The 17,088-nt window shown below is 52.1% G+C and overlaps 1 protein-coding gene across 1 annotated transcript; it reads left to right on the top strand.

The window, feature by feature from the left end:
* Positions 1 to 3,125: 3,125 nt before the first annotated feature.
* SERPINC1 (serpin family C member 1) lies at positions 3,126 to 16,185 on the top strand. Its single transcript, XM_004596281.3, has 7 exons — positions 3,126 to 3,445; positions 5,457 to 5,826; positions 8,147 to 8,362; positions 9,138 to 9,275; positions 10,889 to 11,279; positions 12,533 to 12,597; positions 15,933 to 16,185. Exons 1-7 carry the CDS (start codon positions 3,405 to 3,407, stop codon positions 16,107 to 16,109), a joined length of 1,398 nt encoding a protein of 465 aa, XP_004596338.2. The 5' UTR covers positions 3,126 to 3,404; the 3' UTR covers positions 16,110 to 16,185.
* Positions 16,186 to 17,088: the final 903 nt, after the last annotated feature.

Below are 17,088 nucleotides of genomic sequence, written 5' to 3'. Positions count from 1 at the left end.
AAAATCAGAAACATGTGGCCCAAACTTGGAGTACATGTATTGGGACTGGACCTCCCATTTGCTGATGCCTGTGCAGTGAACACACACACAGATGCACATAGGGACATGACAGCCAGCTCATTCAGAGCATCAGAAGATGTCGAGTGCCTTGTCAGAGGATGGAAGGCAAAACAGGTTGGACAACTCTCCTGACAAAGCTTTGCAGCATGTTCCTGAGTCTGTGGGTGCACCAAGGCAGACTTGCTCAGCCAACAGAGTTGGAAAGATTTTTCTCAACCCTGGTACAATGCAGCCAACGAGCTCTCAGAACTATCAAAACCACTCAAGTCACACTCTGGGAACACTCATACCACATTGGGGTCTCTAAGACCTCATCAAACGACTGGTCCCCCTACCCCAGGTGCTGATGTGGCCTGACAGCAGGGAGTGGCCCAATCTTGTTCCCCCCTCTGCAGACACAGAACTGAAACATGTGTCCCACTCACCTTCCTTCATGCCTCTACCCTCCCCACCCTAATCTGAGAGCCGCAGGGGCATGCATCCCTCTCAACTGCGTAAACAATGTCAACATCATCAAAAAACATTCTTCCCCACATTGAGGCCTCAAAGGACTGTCTCCATTCCCAGGTCGTGGATACAGTTTGACAGCAAGGAACGGGGCACTTCTCCCCGCACCCTCACCCCACCCCCATGGACAGAGGGGGACAGGAGGAGGATTCCAGCAATGATTTCATCCACCAACCTCCCCCACCCCCAGACTTCTCCATCCTAGTCAGAGGCTCACATGGGTCTATAACCCCCTCATCACTGTAATAGATACTAAAATTTTTTTAATAATTAAAATATTTGCAAGGAAAACCTCCAGTTATCAGCTTACCATTGCTCTTATCTTCTTAAGTCCTAACGTGCTAATTACTACCATCTTAAAGGTGCCCTCTAATGTAGCGGCTACAATGGCCTTGCCTCATTAATAGCTGTGGTGATGGCGATTCTGACAACAGGCAGGGAACTAGACCTCTGGCATGGTCCACTTCCTGGGAGCGGCTCGCTTGTTTCTCCTCACACAAGGCAGCTCAAAGGTACTGCCACCAGCACCCTTTCCTGGTTAGCCCTTTGATCCCAACAGCTAGTTTCAGAAGTGAAAATCACTCCCAAGTATCCTCTGCAGATTTTCAGCCCTGGCCGCAGTGTGACTGTATCGCCAGCAGAACCCCGCTCTGCCGGGTTCCTCAGACCCTCATCCCCACCTCACCCTCAAAGGAGCTTGCCCAGATGTTGCCTTGCAGACATGAATACAGAGGCACCGGGCAAACAGCTGCTCTACATGTGTCCAAACTCACATACTTGGCTGTGCTTTGCCTTGAGGTTCTCACAGTGGTTTCTGGAGAGCCCTACCGTGCCTTTCTTCCACTACTTCTGCCTCTGGGCTCTGTCTTCGATACTTCTTTCACTCCCTACAACTTCCTGTACACCGTGAGAGCAATCAGCTCCAACCCATGCAATCCTGGCTTGCTCATTCTCCCAAAAATCTCCTTGTCCAGTCTGTGCATTTGAGGTGTTGATTCTTCTTGTAAGAAAGCATTACCTGCTTGATATTCTTAACGTTCCATTTGGGATGGATTTTAAGTATTTCCTGTTAATAAGTCAGTGAGACCACTCGGGATCTGGCTTTCCTCAAACACGAGTGTTTACGGAGTAACAAGTACATCAAGGCCAGTGCTGTGTGCACTGGACATGTTCAATAAATATTTGCTGTTTTGGTTTCCCTGAAACCAAGACCGAACTGCCCAGCAGTTTCGAGGATTTAATTTAATTGTAGTGAGAAGCTTTGTGGGTCTCAGCTAACAGCTGCCAAATAGTAATATAGGACTTCTTGATTTAAACTGTGTTTCACTTTAATTTAAATATCACAGCCACTGGAAGCAGACGAATTGGAAGATTGTTTTTGTGCTAGATGTTTTGCCAAATTTCCATAGAAGGGTCAAGCTTTGAGTTACTGAGTAACCACAGTGGGGGCTGGGCACCACTGTTCCTTGCCAAAGTCTTAGTCTCGGGTCCAGAGGGAAGGACAGAGGGGCCCAGGCCATGGAGTGGCAGGAAGAGCTGGCCATATAATCTGCTCATAGCAGTTACTGCTGAGGCTGGAGGGAAGGACAGGGAAGGACCAGGCCTGTTAGTGACCTTGAGGGAAGCGCTGGAAAAGGAGGGGCTCGAATAGCATGGTATTTCCAGGCTGACTCAAGCCCGTCTCATGAAGCACAGGGAGCCCTGTGGACACCTTGCAATGTTGTTCTCACTTATAAGGGAAGAACCAAAGCTTACCTCCCCGGGGCGCACACTTGATAAGAAGTATGTATCCATGCCAGAGATGAGTCAGAGTTTCCACAAGACCATAGATTTACTATATTTAGTTCCATACAATTGCTAAGACACTTTCCAGAAGGACTTGTTTAGAACCATTGTTATGGCTCAGTGGATGTCTGACCTATATAGCTACCAGCTTAGTCTTAGCACACACAGTAAGTCCCTTGTTCCTGTGTCTGCCACCCATCGCTGCAGGGCGCAGTGGGGCCTGGTGAGCCCCAGACACAAGCGCTGTGTGTGCTGGTCTCGGTCAGGGACACCTGGCTCTAGGCAGCCTCAAGGCGGCAGCTCGTTCCTCTTCCCTCTTTGGTTAGATCTCCCGGGTCTCAGGCCTCTTTCTCTTTGTGTCAGTACAGACCCCAGGAGGCAGGGTCAGAGGTCAAGGGGCTGGGTTAGCCTCCTGTGTGGGACACCCTGACTGCATTCCCAGCTCTCTTTTGGCCCCGGATGTTGTGGGCATTAGAGGAATAAAACAGTGGGTAGACTCTGCCTCCCAAATAAATATAGGAAAGTTGGTGTTTTGTTTTGTTTTGTTTTGTTTTAAGAAGACAAAGAACTGAAAGTATGAGAGAGAAGGTATTATAGTTAACTTGTGGAGGAGCAGAAGGTTCTGGTGACATTCAACTTCCGTATTTCTACTTCCTGATCTGTAACCAGAAAAGAAGACATCCTGCAGTCCCAGACGCGCCTCGGCCACGTGTAGCCTGACCACGACTAGCTCAGGAAGACAGTCCCTGTCGGTAAGGCCTCGGGAGAGTGAGCGTGTGTGTTTGGGATGGGGGCGCTGGGGGACAAAGAAAATGGGCCACACTTTCCCCAGGCCTCCTGACCTTCGGCTGCCCTGCTAGGTACACAGCAGCAAGCCGCACACTTTGCGTAACCCCGGGCCCTGGTCATCAGCCTTTGGTCTCCGTCCCTCCTGTCAGCTCCCTCCCCCGGCCTGGCCCTCGGGCCTCAGTCACATTTACAGGAAGGAAGCAGTTTTCCCAGATTGCCTCAGACCAGCAAGGCTTGCTCAGCCCCAGGGACCATTAGCGACCATGTATTCCAAGGGGATGGGAGCTGTGGCTGCCGGAAGAAGGTAAGAGGGATGAGTGCTCCCTTCTGGAGCTCCCATCACCCTGGTCACCTGCGAGGGCCTCCTGCCCCCTCCCCCGCCCTCCTGATGCCATACCAAGGAAGTAGGGGCATGGCTTCTGTATGAAGTCTGTCCAGCCCTCGCAGGCAAAGTCACCTGCTCCTAGGAGCGTCCCCAGGGCCTGCCATGCGTCCAGCAGGAGGGCAAGTGGAACTGCCTGCTCCTCTTTCTGCCTGGCTGGCCCCTGCCCGCTCCCTGCCCAACATCTCGGTGACCTTCAACAGAGGGCTGAAGTTCGGTACCACACACAGTGCCGTCACGCAGTGCCGTCTGGATCAGAGTTCCACAGGTCGGAAGGGACTCGGTAGTTCAGCCATCTTGATTTTTCCTTGCCTTTAACAGGACCTGCAGCACCCCCTCATCCCGCCCCCGCCCAGCCTCTTGTATTTCTAAGTGCAGCTCAGACAAAATGGGAACAGCATGCCGGGGAGGAAGGGAAGGCTCGCTCAGTGGCCCTGCTCCTTGCCCCTGCCTTGCTCCCTGGGCGCCCTGCTTCTCTCCCACTCTGCACCTCTGGTTTTCTTCTTCTTTTTAAAGATATATATATATGTATATATATATCCGAAAGATTTACAGAACGAGAGAGGGGGAGAATCTTCCATCTGCTGGTTCTCTCTTCAGATGGCTGCAAAGGCCAGGGCAGGGCCAGGCTGGAGCTAGGCGCCTCGGTCTGCCTGTCCCACGTGGGTGGCATCCAGCAGACAGCTGGCCTGGAGTTAAAGCAGCCGGGACTTGACCCAGTGCTCATGTGGGGTGAGCCACTTGCAGCACAGGGCCAGCCCCAGCCCCTGCCATCTTGGTTTCTGAAAGCTTGGAGTGAGCCTCAGACCATGCAAGAAGGCAAGTCCACTCGACTGCTCCCAGCTTCCAGCTGGCCCCACTCTCACCCAGTGAAAGGCACATCAATGACACCTCAGTGAAAGGTAGAGTGAGTGAGAGAGAGAGAGAGAGAGGTGCAGATTCAGGCCTCAGATGCCCCCAGGACCCCAAGCCAGCTGGAGGAAACCCAGGCCCACCCTGTTTATCCGCAAAAATGCCAGCAGACACTTGGGCTCTCGGCCGGCTCTCTTGGGTCTTGGGTCCTAAATCTCCTTCACTGACAGTCCCACAATCTCATTTTTGAAAAGTGAGATGAGCTTATATGTCTTTAGGAAATCCACGCTGGAAGCTGGAGAGAATTTTTTTTTTGGGGGGGGGGGAACAAAAAAGGATGCAATCCTGAACTAAGGCAGTGGCAGCATCTGGGGAGAGAGCAGGACAGAGTTAGCAAAAGTTGAGGTCAAATCCTACCAGAGGGCTTGGCAGCGTGGCCTAGTGGCTAAGGTGCTCGCCTTGATCCCATATGGCCGCTGGTTCTAATCCCGGCAGCTCCACTTCCTCTCTATCTCTCCTCCTCTCAGTATATCTGACTTTGTAATAAAAATAAAATAAATCTTAAAAAAAAAAAAAAAAAAAATCCTACCAGAAGGCCAGGAAACAAGCAGGCCGTGGAAGGGAAAGCAGGTGTGTGGGAGAGAAGGGCGAGCCCCCGGTTCCCGAGGAGCCCGGAGGTGACTGGCCTGCAGCCTGCGGAAGGGCTAGGCGGGAGCTGCAGAGCTGCCAGGGCGCAGGTGCTGCTGGGAAGGGCTGGAATGGCTCTGCTGCTCCAGTACAATCCTTCCAACCTTTATGATTCAACTCCATCCCCAGCTTCTGTGAATGGCTCCCCTACTGCTCTCTCCCTGTGGGCATGCTGATTCAGAGGTCCTTTCTACTCCCAACAGGGCTCTCTCCAGGCAAGTGGAACTGCCCACTGGCAATGAAGTTGTCCTTGTTTCAGAGGCTCTGCCCTTCCCCTGACCATGCCCCATGGATGGGCTGGGGCCCTGCACTTCACTGAGGGAAGCCTGGAGCTGGCAGTTGGGGGAAGGGAGTCTCCAAGCCCAGCCTAACTTGGTGTGCTGTCCCCTCACAGGAAGGGGTGTCTCCTGTCCCTGCTGCTCCTCGGCGTCTGGGGCAGTGTGGCCTGTTACGAGAGCCCTGTGGAGGACATCTGCCTCGCCAAGCCCCGTGACTTGCCTGTGAACCCCATGTGTATCTACCGCTCCCCCGAGAAGAAGACAGCTGAAGAGGAGGGGTCAGAGCCCAAGCTCCCCGAGGCCACCAACCGGCGGGTCTGGGAGCTGTCCAGGGCCAATTCCCGCTTCGCCACCGCCTTCTACCAGCACCTGGCGGACTCCAAGTCCAACAATGACAACATCTTCCTGTCGCCCCTCAGCATCTCCACGGCTTTTGCTATGACCAAGCTCGGCGCCTGTAATGACACTCTCAAGCAGCTGATGGAGGTACTCGCCAGAAGCCTCAGCCACCTACGTGCCCAGAGCACCTCTGGCTCCCTCAGCCAATGCTGAGGGTCCCTCTATGGGAGTCACCTCATGTGATTCCCTTTGAAAACGTTAAAAAATTAGACAATGAGTGACTACCTGCAGGTCTCTACAAAGACAGATTTACAAAAGTCTGTTTCCTCTTTTAGGCTGATTTTTAAATGGGGGAAGACCTGCATTTCTTAAACTTAGCCATTCTTACATTTCTATGTTTATTTATTCGATCACTTATATGCTCATTCACTCTGACATTTCTTTTGTGCCAGGCACAGAGCTTCTAATTGTTAGTTTACTCCTCAAAGGCCCATTAAACACCCAGGCTGGGGGAGGCCAAAGCTAGAAACCAGCAACTCAGGTCCCCCCCATGGGTGGCATCGCTGCTGCTTCCCCAGCTGTGTCAGGAGAGTCCACGCCCATCCTCAGAGCCTTTCAAAGCCATGACTGCTCTTGCTGGGAGGGCTTGGGGGAACTGGCTGCTGTGGCGGAGCTGAGTCCTCCCACACTCCTGTGAGCTGCAGACTTCACTGTCTTGAATGCCAGTAAGCACACTGCAGGGTCTCGATTCTCCTACCCTGGGGGCGGGCATCTGGGGCAGTGGCTAAGACCCTGCTTGGGGTGCTGGCATTTTGTACCGCGGTGCTTGGCTCACAGTCCTGGCTCTGCTTCCATCGGGCTTCCTGTTGATGTGCACCCTGGGAGAGCTGAGAGGGACCTTGAATTAGCTGGTTCCCTGCCACTCTGCGTGCCCAGCTGCTACTCCTGCCTGGCCCAGGCCAAGCTGTTGTGGGCATCTGGGGGCTGAACCAGCACAGAGCTCTCTCTGCCTCTGTCTTTGCCTTTTAAAGGCTTCTAGGGGCACTTCTGTGCAATGTACGAATACACTCATGTGATTCGCTAAGCATTTTCCTTTGTCCCTGAGGCTCCGTCATTTCTAGAAGGAAAACAGGGACCCAGCACATCCCCTCGGTCTTCCTCCTTGATTCTCTAACGCGAGATGCCGTGTCTTGGAAAAGTGCAACAGCAATGGGTCTCTCTGATCAAAGAGAAACCCAGCTCCAAGCTTTTGGCCAAAAACATGAATCAAAAAGAAAAGAAGCGCATGCTACCACAGCCTCAGGAAACCACAGGCCTGGTGTCAGGGCAGGGCAGGGCAGCCGGGGTGGGGGGAACGGCCCCTCTGCCGACCCAGGGTGACAGGTGGCAGCAGCAGGTGCTACAGCTGCTCCGGCGGGGACTGTGAGGTGACCTGGACGTTCCCTTCACCTTGGCACCTGTTCCACCCCTTGCTGCTGGAATCACTCTTTACCTGTTTCTCTGCGATCACCACCAGGACTCCAGATCCCCCACGGGCGGCTGCTCCCTGTCATTCTGTTGCAAGTGGAACATGTTGGCTCTTTGTCCAGTAGCAACAGGACTTTTCCCATTCCAATAAGAAAAGATGTGTGTTCCAGAGCCTTTCAGGTGGCATCCTAATCTCTTTACCCTATGTCTTTCCCATCTTCTTTTTTTTTTTTTTAAAAGATTTATTCATTTTATTACAGCCAGATATACAGAGAGGAGAGACAGAGAGGAAGATCTTCCGTCCGATGATTCACTCCCCAAGTGAACCGCAACGGGCCGGTGCGCGCCGATCCAAAGCCGGGAACCTGGAACTTCTTCCGGGTCTCCCACGCGGGTGCAGTGTCCCAATGCATTGGGCCGTCCTCGACTGCTTTCCCAGGCCACAAGCAGGGAGCTGGAGGGGAAGTGGAGCTGCCGGGATTAGAACCGGCGCCCATATGGGATCCCGGGGCTTTCAAGGCGAGGACTTTAGCCGCTAGGCCACGCTGCCGGGCCCTAGCCCCACTTCTCTTAATCTTTTAGTCACTTAGAAGACATGAAAGGGTTGACACTCAGCAGTTGGGGCAAGTCTCGGCTTCACTCTTGATGTCAGCCTTCTGCTAAGGTGCGCCCTGGAATGCAGCTGGATTGGGTCCCTGCTGCCGTCCAGGTGTAGTTCTGGGTTTCTGCCTTTGATCGGATCCACCCCTAACTGGTGTAATGGGTGTGGGCATTTGGGGGAACAGATTAGCAGATAAAAAACCCCTCTTTCTCTCTGAATCTCTTGCTCTGCTTTTCTAATAAATAAAAATAAATCCATCAATAATACAATAGACCATGAGAGCGGAGCATCGATGCTGTGCGTCCTGAGCCCGATGGTGCTCACGGGGGCTGCGGAGGTCCTGACCGCCCATGCAGCTGCCCTAACAAACCCATCACCATTCTGCTTTGTCTCACACAGGTGTTTAAGTTTGACACCATCTCTGAGAAAACATCTGATCAGGTCCACTTCTTCTTTGCCAAACTGAACTGCCGACTGTACCGCAAAGCCAACAAGTCCTCCAAATTGGTGTCTGCCAATCGCCTTTTCGGAGACAAATCCCTCACCTTCAACGGGACCTACCAGGACATCAGTGAGGCCGTGTACGGGGCCAAGCTGCAGCCCCTGGACTTCAAGGTCAGCGGCTGGGCCCCTCTGCGGAGTTCTTCCTCTCCAGTCAGAGATGGAAGATGCAGAAACTCAGGGTCTACACTGGCACTGCTCAGACACCTGCCATTAGAGGGAGGGTGGCCTCTGGTTCTCCCATGTGGACCCCAGAAGCTTACTTACTCTTACTGGAAACTTGAGAAATCATTAGTGTCCATGGCTTCAATTGTAGTGGCCGCTCTGAGAAAGTTTTGAAAATAATCAATCTGTTGTTTCATCCATCATGTTCAAATATCCATCAAAGGCTATTGTGGAGATGCCTGTTACCAAGGCATCCCACTTAACTGCAGCACTGAGTACAGGCAAGTAGAACACACACCCGGTGCAGGCTCTCGTCTCCTCTTGGAGATTCAGGAAGAAGGGAAGACAGCTATGCGGCCAAGGAAAGAAGATCCGTGTTCAGTCAGCATTTCCGAAATTCACTGACGTGGGGGGTCCCTCTCCCCCTTGTCCCCACTGGACATATTCTGGAAACTACATTTGAGGTTCCAGTGTCCTAAAGTTAGAGAAGATGATATTTGTCTCCTGTTTCTCGGATGGTTTTCTCCTTCCTTCTTGTCTATCCTTTGGTTTTTCCTATTTTTTTTGTTGTTCAGTTTCTTTTGGCAAGATTTATTATTAGTTATATAAAAGTTTCGCAGCACTGGATTGGGTCTGTGTCCAGCCTTGGGCGGAGCGGTGGCACAGTGGGAGGGAGACGCCCGCTGGGCAGCACGGAGCCAGCTGTGTCCTCTGTCCTCCTCAGGGCAGCGCCAAGCAGGCCAGGACCGTCATCAATGACTGGGTCTCCAACAAGACCGAAGGCCGCATCAAGGAAGTGCTCCCCGAGGGCGCCATTGATGAGCTCACCGTCCTGGTGCTGGTGAACACCATCTACTTCAAGGTCAGGGAGTGGCCTGGGGACACCCCGGGAATGTCCGCTTGCTCTCCGGTCACCCTCCTGTCCTTTCCTTCTTTTTAAAGGTTTATTTTGTTTATTTGAGAGGCAGGGTTACAGAGAGGGAGGGAGAAAGGACCTTCCATCTGCAGCTTCGCTCCCCAGATGGCTGCAATGGCCAAGGCAGAGCCAGGAGGCAGGATGCTTCCAGGTCTCCCACATGCGTGAGCAGCCCAAGCACTGGGACCATCTGCTGCTGCTGTCCCAGGTGTATTAGCAGGGGACTGGATCAGAAGTGGAGCAACTAGGAGTGAAAGGACTGAGCATCAAATGGTTGTAAATGGTAAGGAAGGGTACAGGAGTCAGGTCATAAAGCCCTGGCTTTATTAGCCCTGTCTGGCCTTTACCCATCTGGGACAGAGTCCAGAACTTGGCCCTTGAAATAGTTTGTGGGAGCCAGCACATGGCGCAGTGGGTAAGCTGCTACGTGTGATGCTGGCATCACGTAGGGGCACAGGTTCCAATCCCAAGTGCTCTACTTACTTTTTTTTTTTTTTAATTGGAAAGTCAGATACACAGAGAGGAAGATCTTCTGTCCGATGATTCACTCCCCAAGCAGCTGCGACCACCAGAGCTGAACCGATCCTAAGCCAGGAGCCCAGAGCCTCTTCCAAGTCTCCCATGTGGGTGCAGGGTCTCAAGGCTTTGGGCCGTCCTTCACTGCTTTCCCAGGCCACAGGCAGAGAGCTGGATGGGAAGCAGGGCCGCCGGGATTAGAACCATTGCCCATATGGGATCCCAGCGTGTGCTAGGCAGACATTAGCCGCTAGGCCAACTCCTGCTAAGGGCTTGGGAAAGCAGTACAAGACAGCACAGAAGTTAGGGCCTCTGCCACCCACTGGTGTGATCGGGATGAAACTCCTGGCTTCTGGCTTTCCACCTGCTCAGCCTTGGGCTTAGTGGCCATTTGGGGAGTGAATCAGCAGGTGGAAGGCCTCTCTCTCTCGCTCTCTCTTTTAAAAAAAGGATTTATTAATTTTATTTGAAAAGCAGAGTTAGAAAGAGAGGGAGTGATAGCCCTTTCCTCTGGTGGTTCACTCCCCAAATGGCTGCGATGGCTGAAGCTGCTCTGCTACGAAGCCAGAAAATAGGAGCTTCTTCCTGGTCTCCATGCAGATGCAGGAGCCTAGAGCACTTTGGCCAGCCCCTGCTGCTATGCCAATCCCTTAGCAGGGAGCTAGACTGCAAGTGAAGCTTCGCAACTTGAACCAGCAGCCATATGGGAAGCTGGCACTGTAGCCACTGGCTTTAGCTGATACGCCACAGTACTGGCCCCAAACGAGGAGGCTGGTGAGACAGCAAAAGGCTGTTAGATTTAAAGTAAAAAAGAGACTTGCAAAGATGTTTAGATGCTGTCCTTATAAAACTTTCTAGATTTCTGATTACAAATCACTACTGAAAGATCTGGGAAATATAGAAGATACAGGAAAAAACAAAAAGCTCACCATGACACCATTCTGGTTATCTTCCGGTCTTCTAACGGTTACACTGATGTCAATGTAATGATGTGACTGTCCTGTGTTTGTTCTTGCTCCTCCCACCTGCTGTCTTCCATCAAGGGCTTGTGGAAGTCCAAGTTCAGCCTTGAGAACACAAGAGATGAGCTGTTCTATAAGGCCGACGAGGCCTCCTGCTCAGTGCCTATGATGTACCAGGAAGGCAAGTTCCGCTATCGGCGTGTGGCAGAGGGCACCCAGGTGCTGGAGCTGCCCTTCAGAGGGGACGACATCACCATGGTGCTCATCCTGCCCCAGCCTGGGAAGAGCCTGGCCAAGCTGGAGCAGGAGCTCAGCCCAGAGACGCTGCAGGAGTGGCTGGACGAGCTGGGGGAGACCCTGCTGGCCGTCCACATGCCGCGCTTCCGCATCGAGGACGGCTTCAGTCTCAAAGAGAAGCTGCAAGACATGGGCCTTGTGGATCTGTTCAACCCTGCAAAGTCCCAACTGCCAGGTCAGTGGAGGAAGCAGCTTCCCCGTCCCCAGGGAGGGCCTGCCCAGAGCGCAAGGGGGCACCACGCACACTGACGGCAGGTGAAGTGCATGCCAACCCGTTCTCTGCTCACTGGTGGCAATCTCTTTCTCGAAGCCTCACTTTCCTCTTCTGCAAAAGAAGGGAGTTTGCGCTCGTATTTCCATGGTCCCTGCTGGCACCGACATGGTTCTGTATGTAAGGGAGGAGAGGGCCCGGGGCAGGCCAGGGAAGGCGTCACGCGTCGGAGTAGCACACCAGATCCTAAGGTTGGGGGACCTCTCTCAAGCTGGCCCTCCCGGATCTTGAAGTCTTCTGACTGACATGCCGGATATACTCCATCACAGTGCTCGCCTCCACGGGGGATCTGTCCAACCTTCCCGCCTCCGCGATTCAGTAACGAGGCCCTCCAACACAGCATCTTTTACAGTCAGGCATATCTTTCTAAAACAGCAGCTCACAATGTCTGGTAACTGTATTTATCTTTAAAATTTTTTTAACTTATGGGCCCAGCACAGTAGCCTAGCGGCTGAGGTCCTCACTTGCGCACACCAGCAACCGATATGGGCACCAGTTCGTATCCCAGCTGCTCACTTCCAGCTCCCTGCTTGTGGCCTGGGAAAAAAGTCGAGGACAGTCCAAAGCCTAGGGACCCTGCACCCGTGTGGGAGACCCGGAAGAGGCTCTGGGCTCCTGGCTTCAGATCGGCTCAGCTCTGGCCATGGCGGCCACTTTGGGAGTGAACCAGTAGATGGAAGATCTTTCTCTCTGTTTCTCCTTCTCTCTGAAAATTTGACTTTCTGATAAAATAAGTAAATCTTAAGCATTCTGTTTTAATTTATTATTTGAAAGGCAGTGTTACAGAGAGGCTAGACAGAGATGGAGATGTTTCATCACTGAGTCACTCCTTAAACGGCCACACCTGGCCAGGAGCCAGGAGCCAGGAGCTCCTGTTCTCCCACATGGGTGCAAGGGCCCAAACACTTGGGCCACTGTCTGCTGCTACCCCAGTACATTAACAGGTAGCTGGATCAAAGTGCAGCAGCTGGGACTCCAAACGGGGCTCCTATGGGATGCTGGCCCCGCAGGTGAAGGTTCAACCTGCCATTCCAGGGCACTAGCCACACGAACTCATTTTTTTAAAAGCTCCAAATGACTTGATTCAGCCTCAGTTCCTGCGTGTGGGCGGCAGGGACCTCCCCCTTTTCACAGGCCTTCCCTGGTCTTCTCCGCAGGCATTGTTGCGGGCAGCAGGGAGGAGCTGTACGTGTCCGATGCATTCCACAAGGCCTTTCTGGAGGTGAGTGCCCCTGCCCCGCTCCTCCAGCGCTGCTTCTCAATAGTCAGTATCTCACCTGTTTCTAACTTTAGACTTCTCGTTGCAGTGGATCTCATGGGACACACAGCAGGGGTGGGCACATCACGATCCAGCTGCCCTTGCAATTTGGGCTGCGGCCTGAGAACCTATGGTCAAAGCCCCTCGGGCAGTTTCGATGAACCATGGGAACAGAGAACTGCTGGTGTAACGGGCCAGTGTCGCTCACGCTCAAGGGTTTAAGGACATCTCTAGAAAAGAAGGTTGTCAAAAAGAACAGCCTGAGAGCACAGAACTAATAAAGGCAGTGACACCCCCGTGCGGAGAACCGCTTGGCTCTGAGCAGAGTGCAGGATGACATGATGACAGGCAACGAGTAAGACTGAGGTCTTGCCAGAACTCCAATCTGGTCCTAAATTCAGCCTATTTTTTTTTTTTTTTTAAGATTTATTTATTTTTTGGGCCTGGCGTGATAGCGAAGCGGCTAAAGTCCTCACCTTGAATGTGCTGGGATCCCATATGGGTGCCGGTTCTAATCCTGGCAGCTCCACTTCCCATCCAGCTCCCTGCTTGTGGCCTGGGAAAGCAGTTGAGGACGGCCCAAAGCTTTGGGACCCTGCACCCGCATGTGGGAGACCCGCAAGACGCTCCTGGCTTTGGATCGGCTCAGCTCCGGCCGTTGTGGCCACTTGGGGAGTGAACCATTGGACAGAAGATCTTCCTCCCTGACTCTCCTCCTTTCCATATTTCTGACTTTCCAATAAAAATAAATAAAAATCTTTTTTAAAAAAGCCATTTATTTATTTTTATTGGAAAGGCGGATTTACAGAGAGGAGGAGAGACAGAGAAAAGATCTGTCTGCTGCTCACTCCCCCATGGGGCCAGATGGCTAGAGCTGAGCAGATCCGATCTGAAGCCAGGAGTCTGGAGCCTCTTCTGGGATACCCATGTGGGGGCAGGGTCCCAAGGACCTGGGCCGTCCTCGACTGCTTTCCAAGGCCACAAGCAGGGAGCTGGGTGGGAAGTGGAGCAGTTGGGACATAAACCAGTGTCCGTATGGGATCTTGAGGCTTGTAGGGTGAGAATTTAGCCACTAAGCCATCACAAGAGGCCCATAAATGTAGTCTTTTTTTAAATTTATTTATTTATTTATTTTGGCTATCTTGACATAATTAGGGTAAAAAGGTTCAAGCACTACAGGAAGATGGGCAAGACAATTAGTTCCGTATTGTTTCCTTAATATATCTGAGGTAAAAGGGGATTTTAAGGGAGAAGCCCCACCCAGTCTCCCACCCACCCCAGGTCCCTGATGTGGGGCATGCTCTGAGGGTCTTGCTCAAGTGGTTTTCATAGAACTGTTGAAGTTCTGAATTGCTGCCACTCTCACCACTCCAAGCACGATGAGGTCGTTGGAGAATCCACTGATTGACACAGTCCATCATAGAGTCTCTGTTTGCCCAGTATTTTTCATTGCTAACATATAGTTGAGGTGGTTGATTGACCTGTTCTGTCCTCTGTCTTTTGATGGTTAGGGTTCTGAGTCCGGAAGCTCGATTTGTCTGAGGTGTTCCCAGACCAGATTCTTGTGTGCACTAGCAAGCACAGGGCCTGGCACAGTCCATCGCCCCGATCAGCTGGTGGTTGCAATTGCTGGGTTGGTTCTGTTTCCATCCCTGTCTTCCACTGGAACCAATGGGTGTTTGCAGCCTGGTTCTGCCCAGCACATACTTGGCCCTCACATAAACCAGTGGGAGCTGCAGCCAGTCGGAGCGGCCCACAATAACCCCCCTGGCTCGCCCCCTACCCTGGTTTGCCAGTATGTGTGGCAGACTAGTCCAGTCTGTCCCACATCCCATTCAGCTCTCATACATGTCAATGGGTGTTAAAACCTCGTTCCATCCAAGCAGCTCAACTATCCAGTCCCCACGGATATTGTTGGGTACCTCTCTGTCTAGCCACCCCAGCCCCTGCCCTAGTTTTCATGCCCTCCAGCAGGAGTGGTAACCCAAGAGGGAGGAGCCCACTATTTCCCTCCCAGGCCACTCCCACTCCCAGATCATGCACTCTCCAGGTGGTTCTGTGGTTTAACTTGACAGAACTAGCCCCCAGTGCCAACTTCCTCCAGCTGATGCTGTGGCTAAGCTCAAACAACCCTCACCCACTCTAATTGTAGATTGCACCAGTAGGAATAATCAGCCCAGCCTGGTTTTTCGCTGAGCTGGTCCACATGAGGCGCACAGGTGCTGTAGCCATAAATGCAGTCTTACAACGAGCAGTAAATGGGTAATATGGGAGGATAGAAAAGAGCAAGAGAGTGAGAATTAACTAGCTCCAGCGAGCTCAGCGCCCCGCGGCCTGCCTTAGAAGATGGCAGACGTCTGACTGATGCTCTGGATTCTCAGGCAGAATGTTTTGGAGAGAGCTCTTCCTCCCAACCGGTGGCCCTTCTGCCTGTCTGCCCAGGAAGAGGCCCTTCCCGCCCACTAGGGTACCCCGCTCTTTGCACAAGTTCAGGCTATCGCCCCAGGAAAAGGTCCTTTCTCCCTGTTGGAGGACCCCAAGCTTTGCATGAGCCCTCGGTCCTGTGTGGCTGTTTGGGGTATATACGTCTGGGGTTTTGATCCTCTGAGAGGTGACCCATCTCAACTCTACAATTCTGATCTTCAGCCAAAATATCTTGTCAGCAGTTGGTATAGAATGATCCTCTAAAAAAATTTATTTTTTAATTTTTTTGGAAAGAGAATGCTCCTAAATGCCTGCACCAGGTTGGGCTGGGCCAGGAGCTGGGAGTGCGTGCAGGCACTCTTGTGGTCTCCCTCTAGGGGCCAGGAGCTGGGAGTGCGTGCAGGCGCCTGCATGGTCTCCCTGTAGGTGCCAAGGACCCAGTTCCATGAGTCCACCTGCCGCTCTCTAAGGTGCACAGTAGCAGAGAGCTAGACTCAGGTGTGGAGCTGGGACTCTGGACTCCCCTGTGGGATGCAGGTGCCTTAAGGAGCAAAGCAGCAGCTTCACCACAAATAGTGACTGCCTGCCCCCACAGTAATTCTCTGTAACATCCCACACAGTACTGTCAGCCAGAAATACGGCAAGCTCTTGAACTTTGTATCCTAGTTCAAGATCCCTTGCTCCCAGTACCTAGCAGCAGGCTTGCGGGAACCATGCACCTTACACTTACCGGCCTAAAGCATGAGTCGCAGCAGGGCTGTGGAGATGACACGACTTCCTTCTAGAAGATCCATAGCAACCTGAGCAACTGCTGTGCTTGTGCGTGCTTGCCCTGCCTGTAACAACCAGTGACCGTGTGCCCGTGTGCCCTCCAGGTGAATGAGGAGGGCAGTGAAGCAGCCGCAAGCACCGCCATCGTGATCGCTGGCCGTTCGCTGAACGTGAACAGGGTGACCTTCAAGGCCAACAGGCCCTTCCTGGTTCTCATCCGGGAAGCCGCTCTGAACACCATCATCTTCATGGGCAGAGTAGCCAACCCCTGTGTCAGATAGAGTATCTTACTCTTTGTACTTCTTCCTATTTTGGTTTGTGAACATGACTAAAATAAAGACAGCTGCTCCCATCTCACTGTTGGGAATGGACTCTGCTACCTGAAGTGAAGACGAGGCAAGGAGGAACCAAGAGATGCTCCTGGGGCCTTTGGGAGAATGATGCTTTCAGCTGTTCACCCAGCGGCCATGTCTGGGTCAAGAAAACCACAGGAGACAACCCACTGTTCCCTCTAAGGCTGGGCAGCCGGAGAGCTCGGGTTCCCCTTTACATGGGATAACTCCAAAACACTTAAACAATTCATCTGTGCAGACAGGAAAGACACGAGATTCAAAATTGAGTATTAAATCATTTAATTCTCAAACCACTCACATGCATAATGTTCTTTTACACAGTGTTAAAATAAAGAGGAAAATGCATTTTTATACAAACAGGATTTCAAGTATACATTAATAGACTTTTCAGATTACTCACCAGGTTGCTAAGATTTCATTCACATTGTTCTTAAAGCTGTTCAATGAGAAAGCTTTTGCTAAACTGCTTTAAATATGTTTATATAAACCCCTATCTTCACTCTTTCACTCTCCCGCCCCCAGCCCCAGTCTGCCCACCCACCTGCCCTCTCCTCCCCCACAAAACAGGGCTCGTGGGGCCCTGGGAGGCATGCTACCCCAACCTTGTCAAGGGGAGGGACAAAATCCACAGGAGGAGAGAGAGAGAATGCCTTTCAGGTTAAGGGAGAACAAATTCGCTACTCAGAAACGACACAAATCAGGATCCTATCTTAAAGCCTTTGTGTTTTTCACCCAATTAAAAAAAAATAAGCTCAGCATCCCACAAAACAAAGAAGTCTCTCAGAATTTGGTAGCTAAGGAAATCACACCAGTTTTTTCATTTTTTTTTTTCTTAGTGAAACTTTTGAAACCTGGGTAGGCATTCTGAACTCGGTCGATTTGTTTCCCCATCTGACCTCCTCCTGAA

Source organism: Ochotona princeps, chromosome 2 (genome assembly GCF_030435755.1).
Source record: "Ochotona princeps isolate mOchPri1 chromosome 2, mOchPri1.hap1, whole genome shotgun sequence".
Classification (NCBI taxonomy): Eukaryota; Metazoa; Chordata; class Mammalia; order Lagomorpha; family Ochotonidae; genus Ochotona; species Ochotona princeps.
Note: the sequence above shows the minus strand (reverse complement) of the source record. Positions and strands in the feature narration are given on the sequence as shown.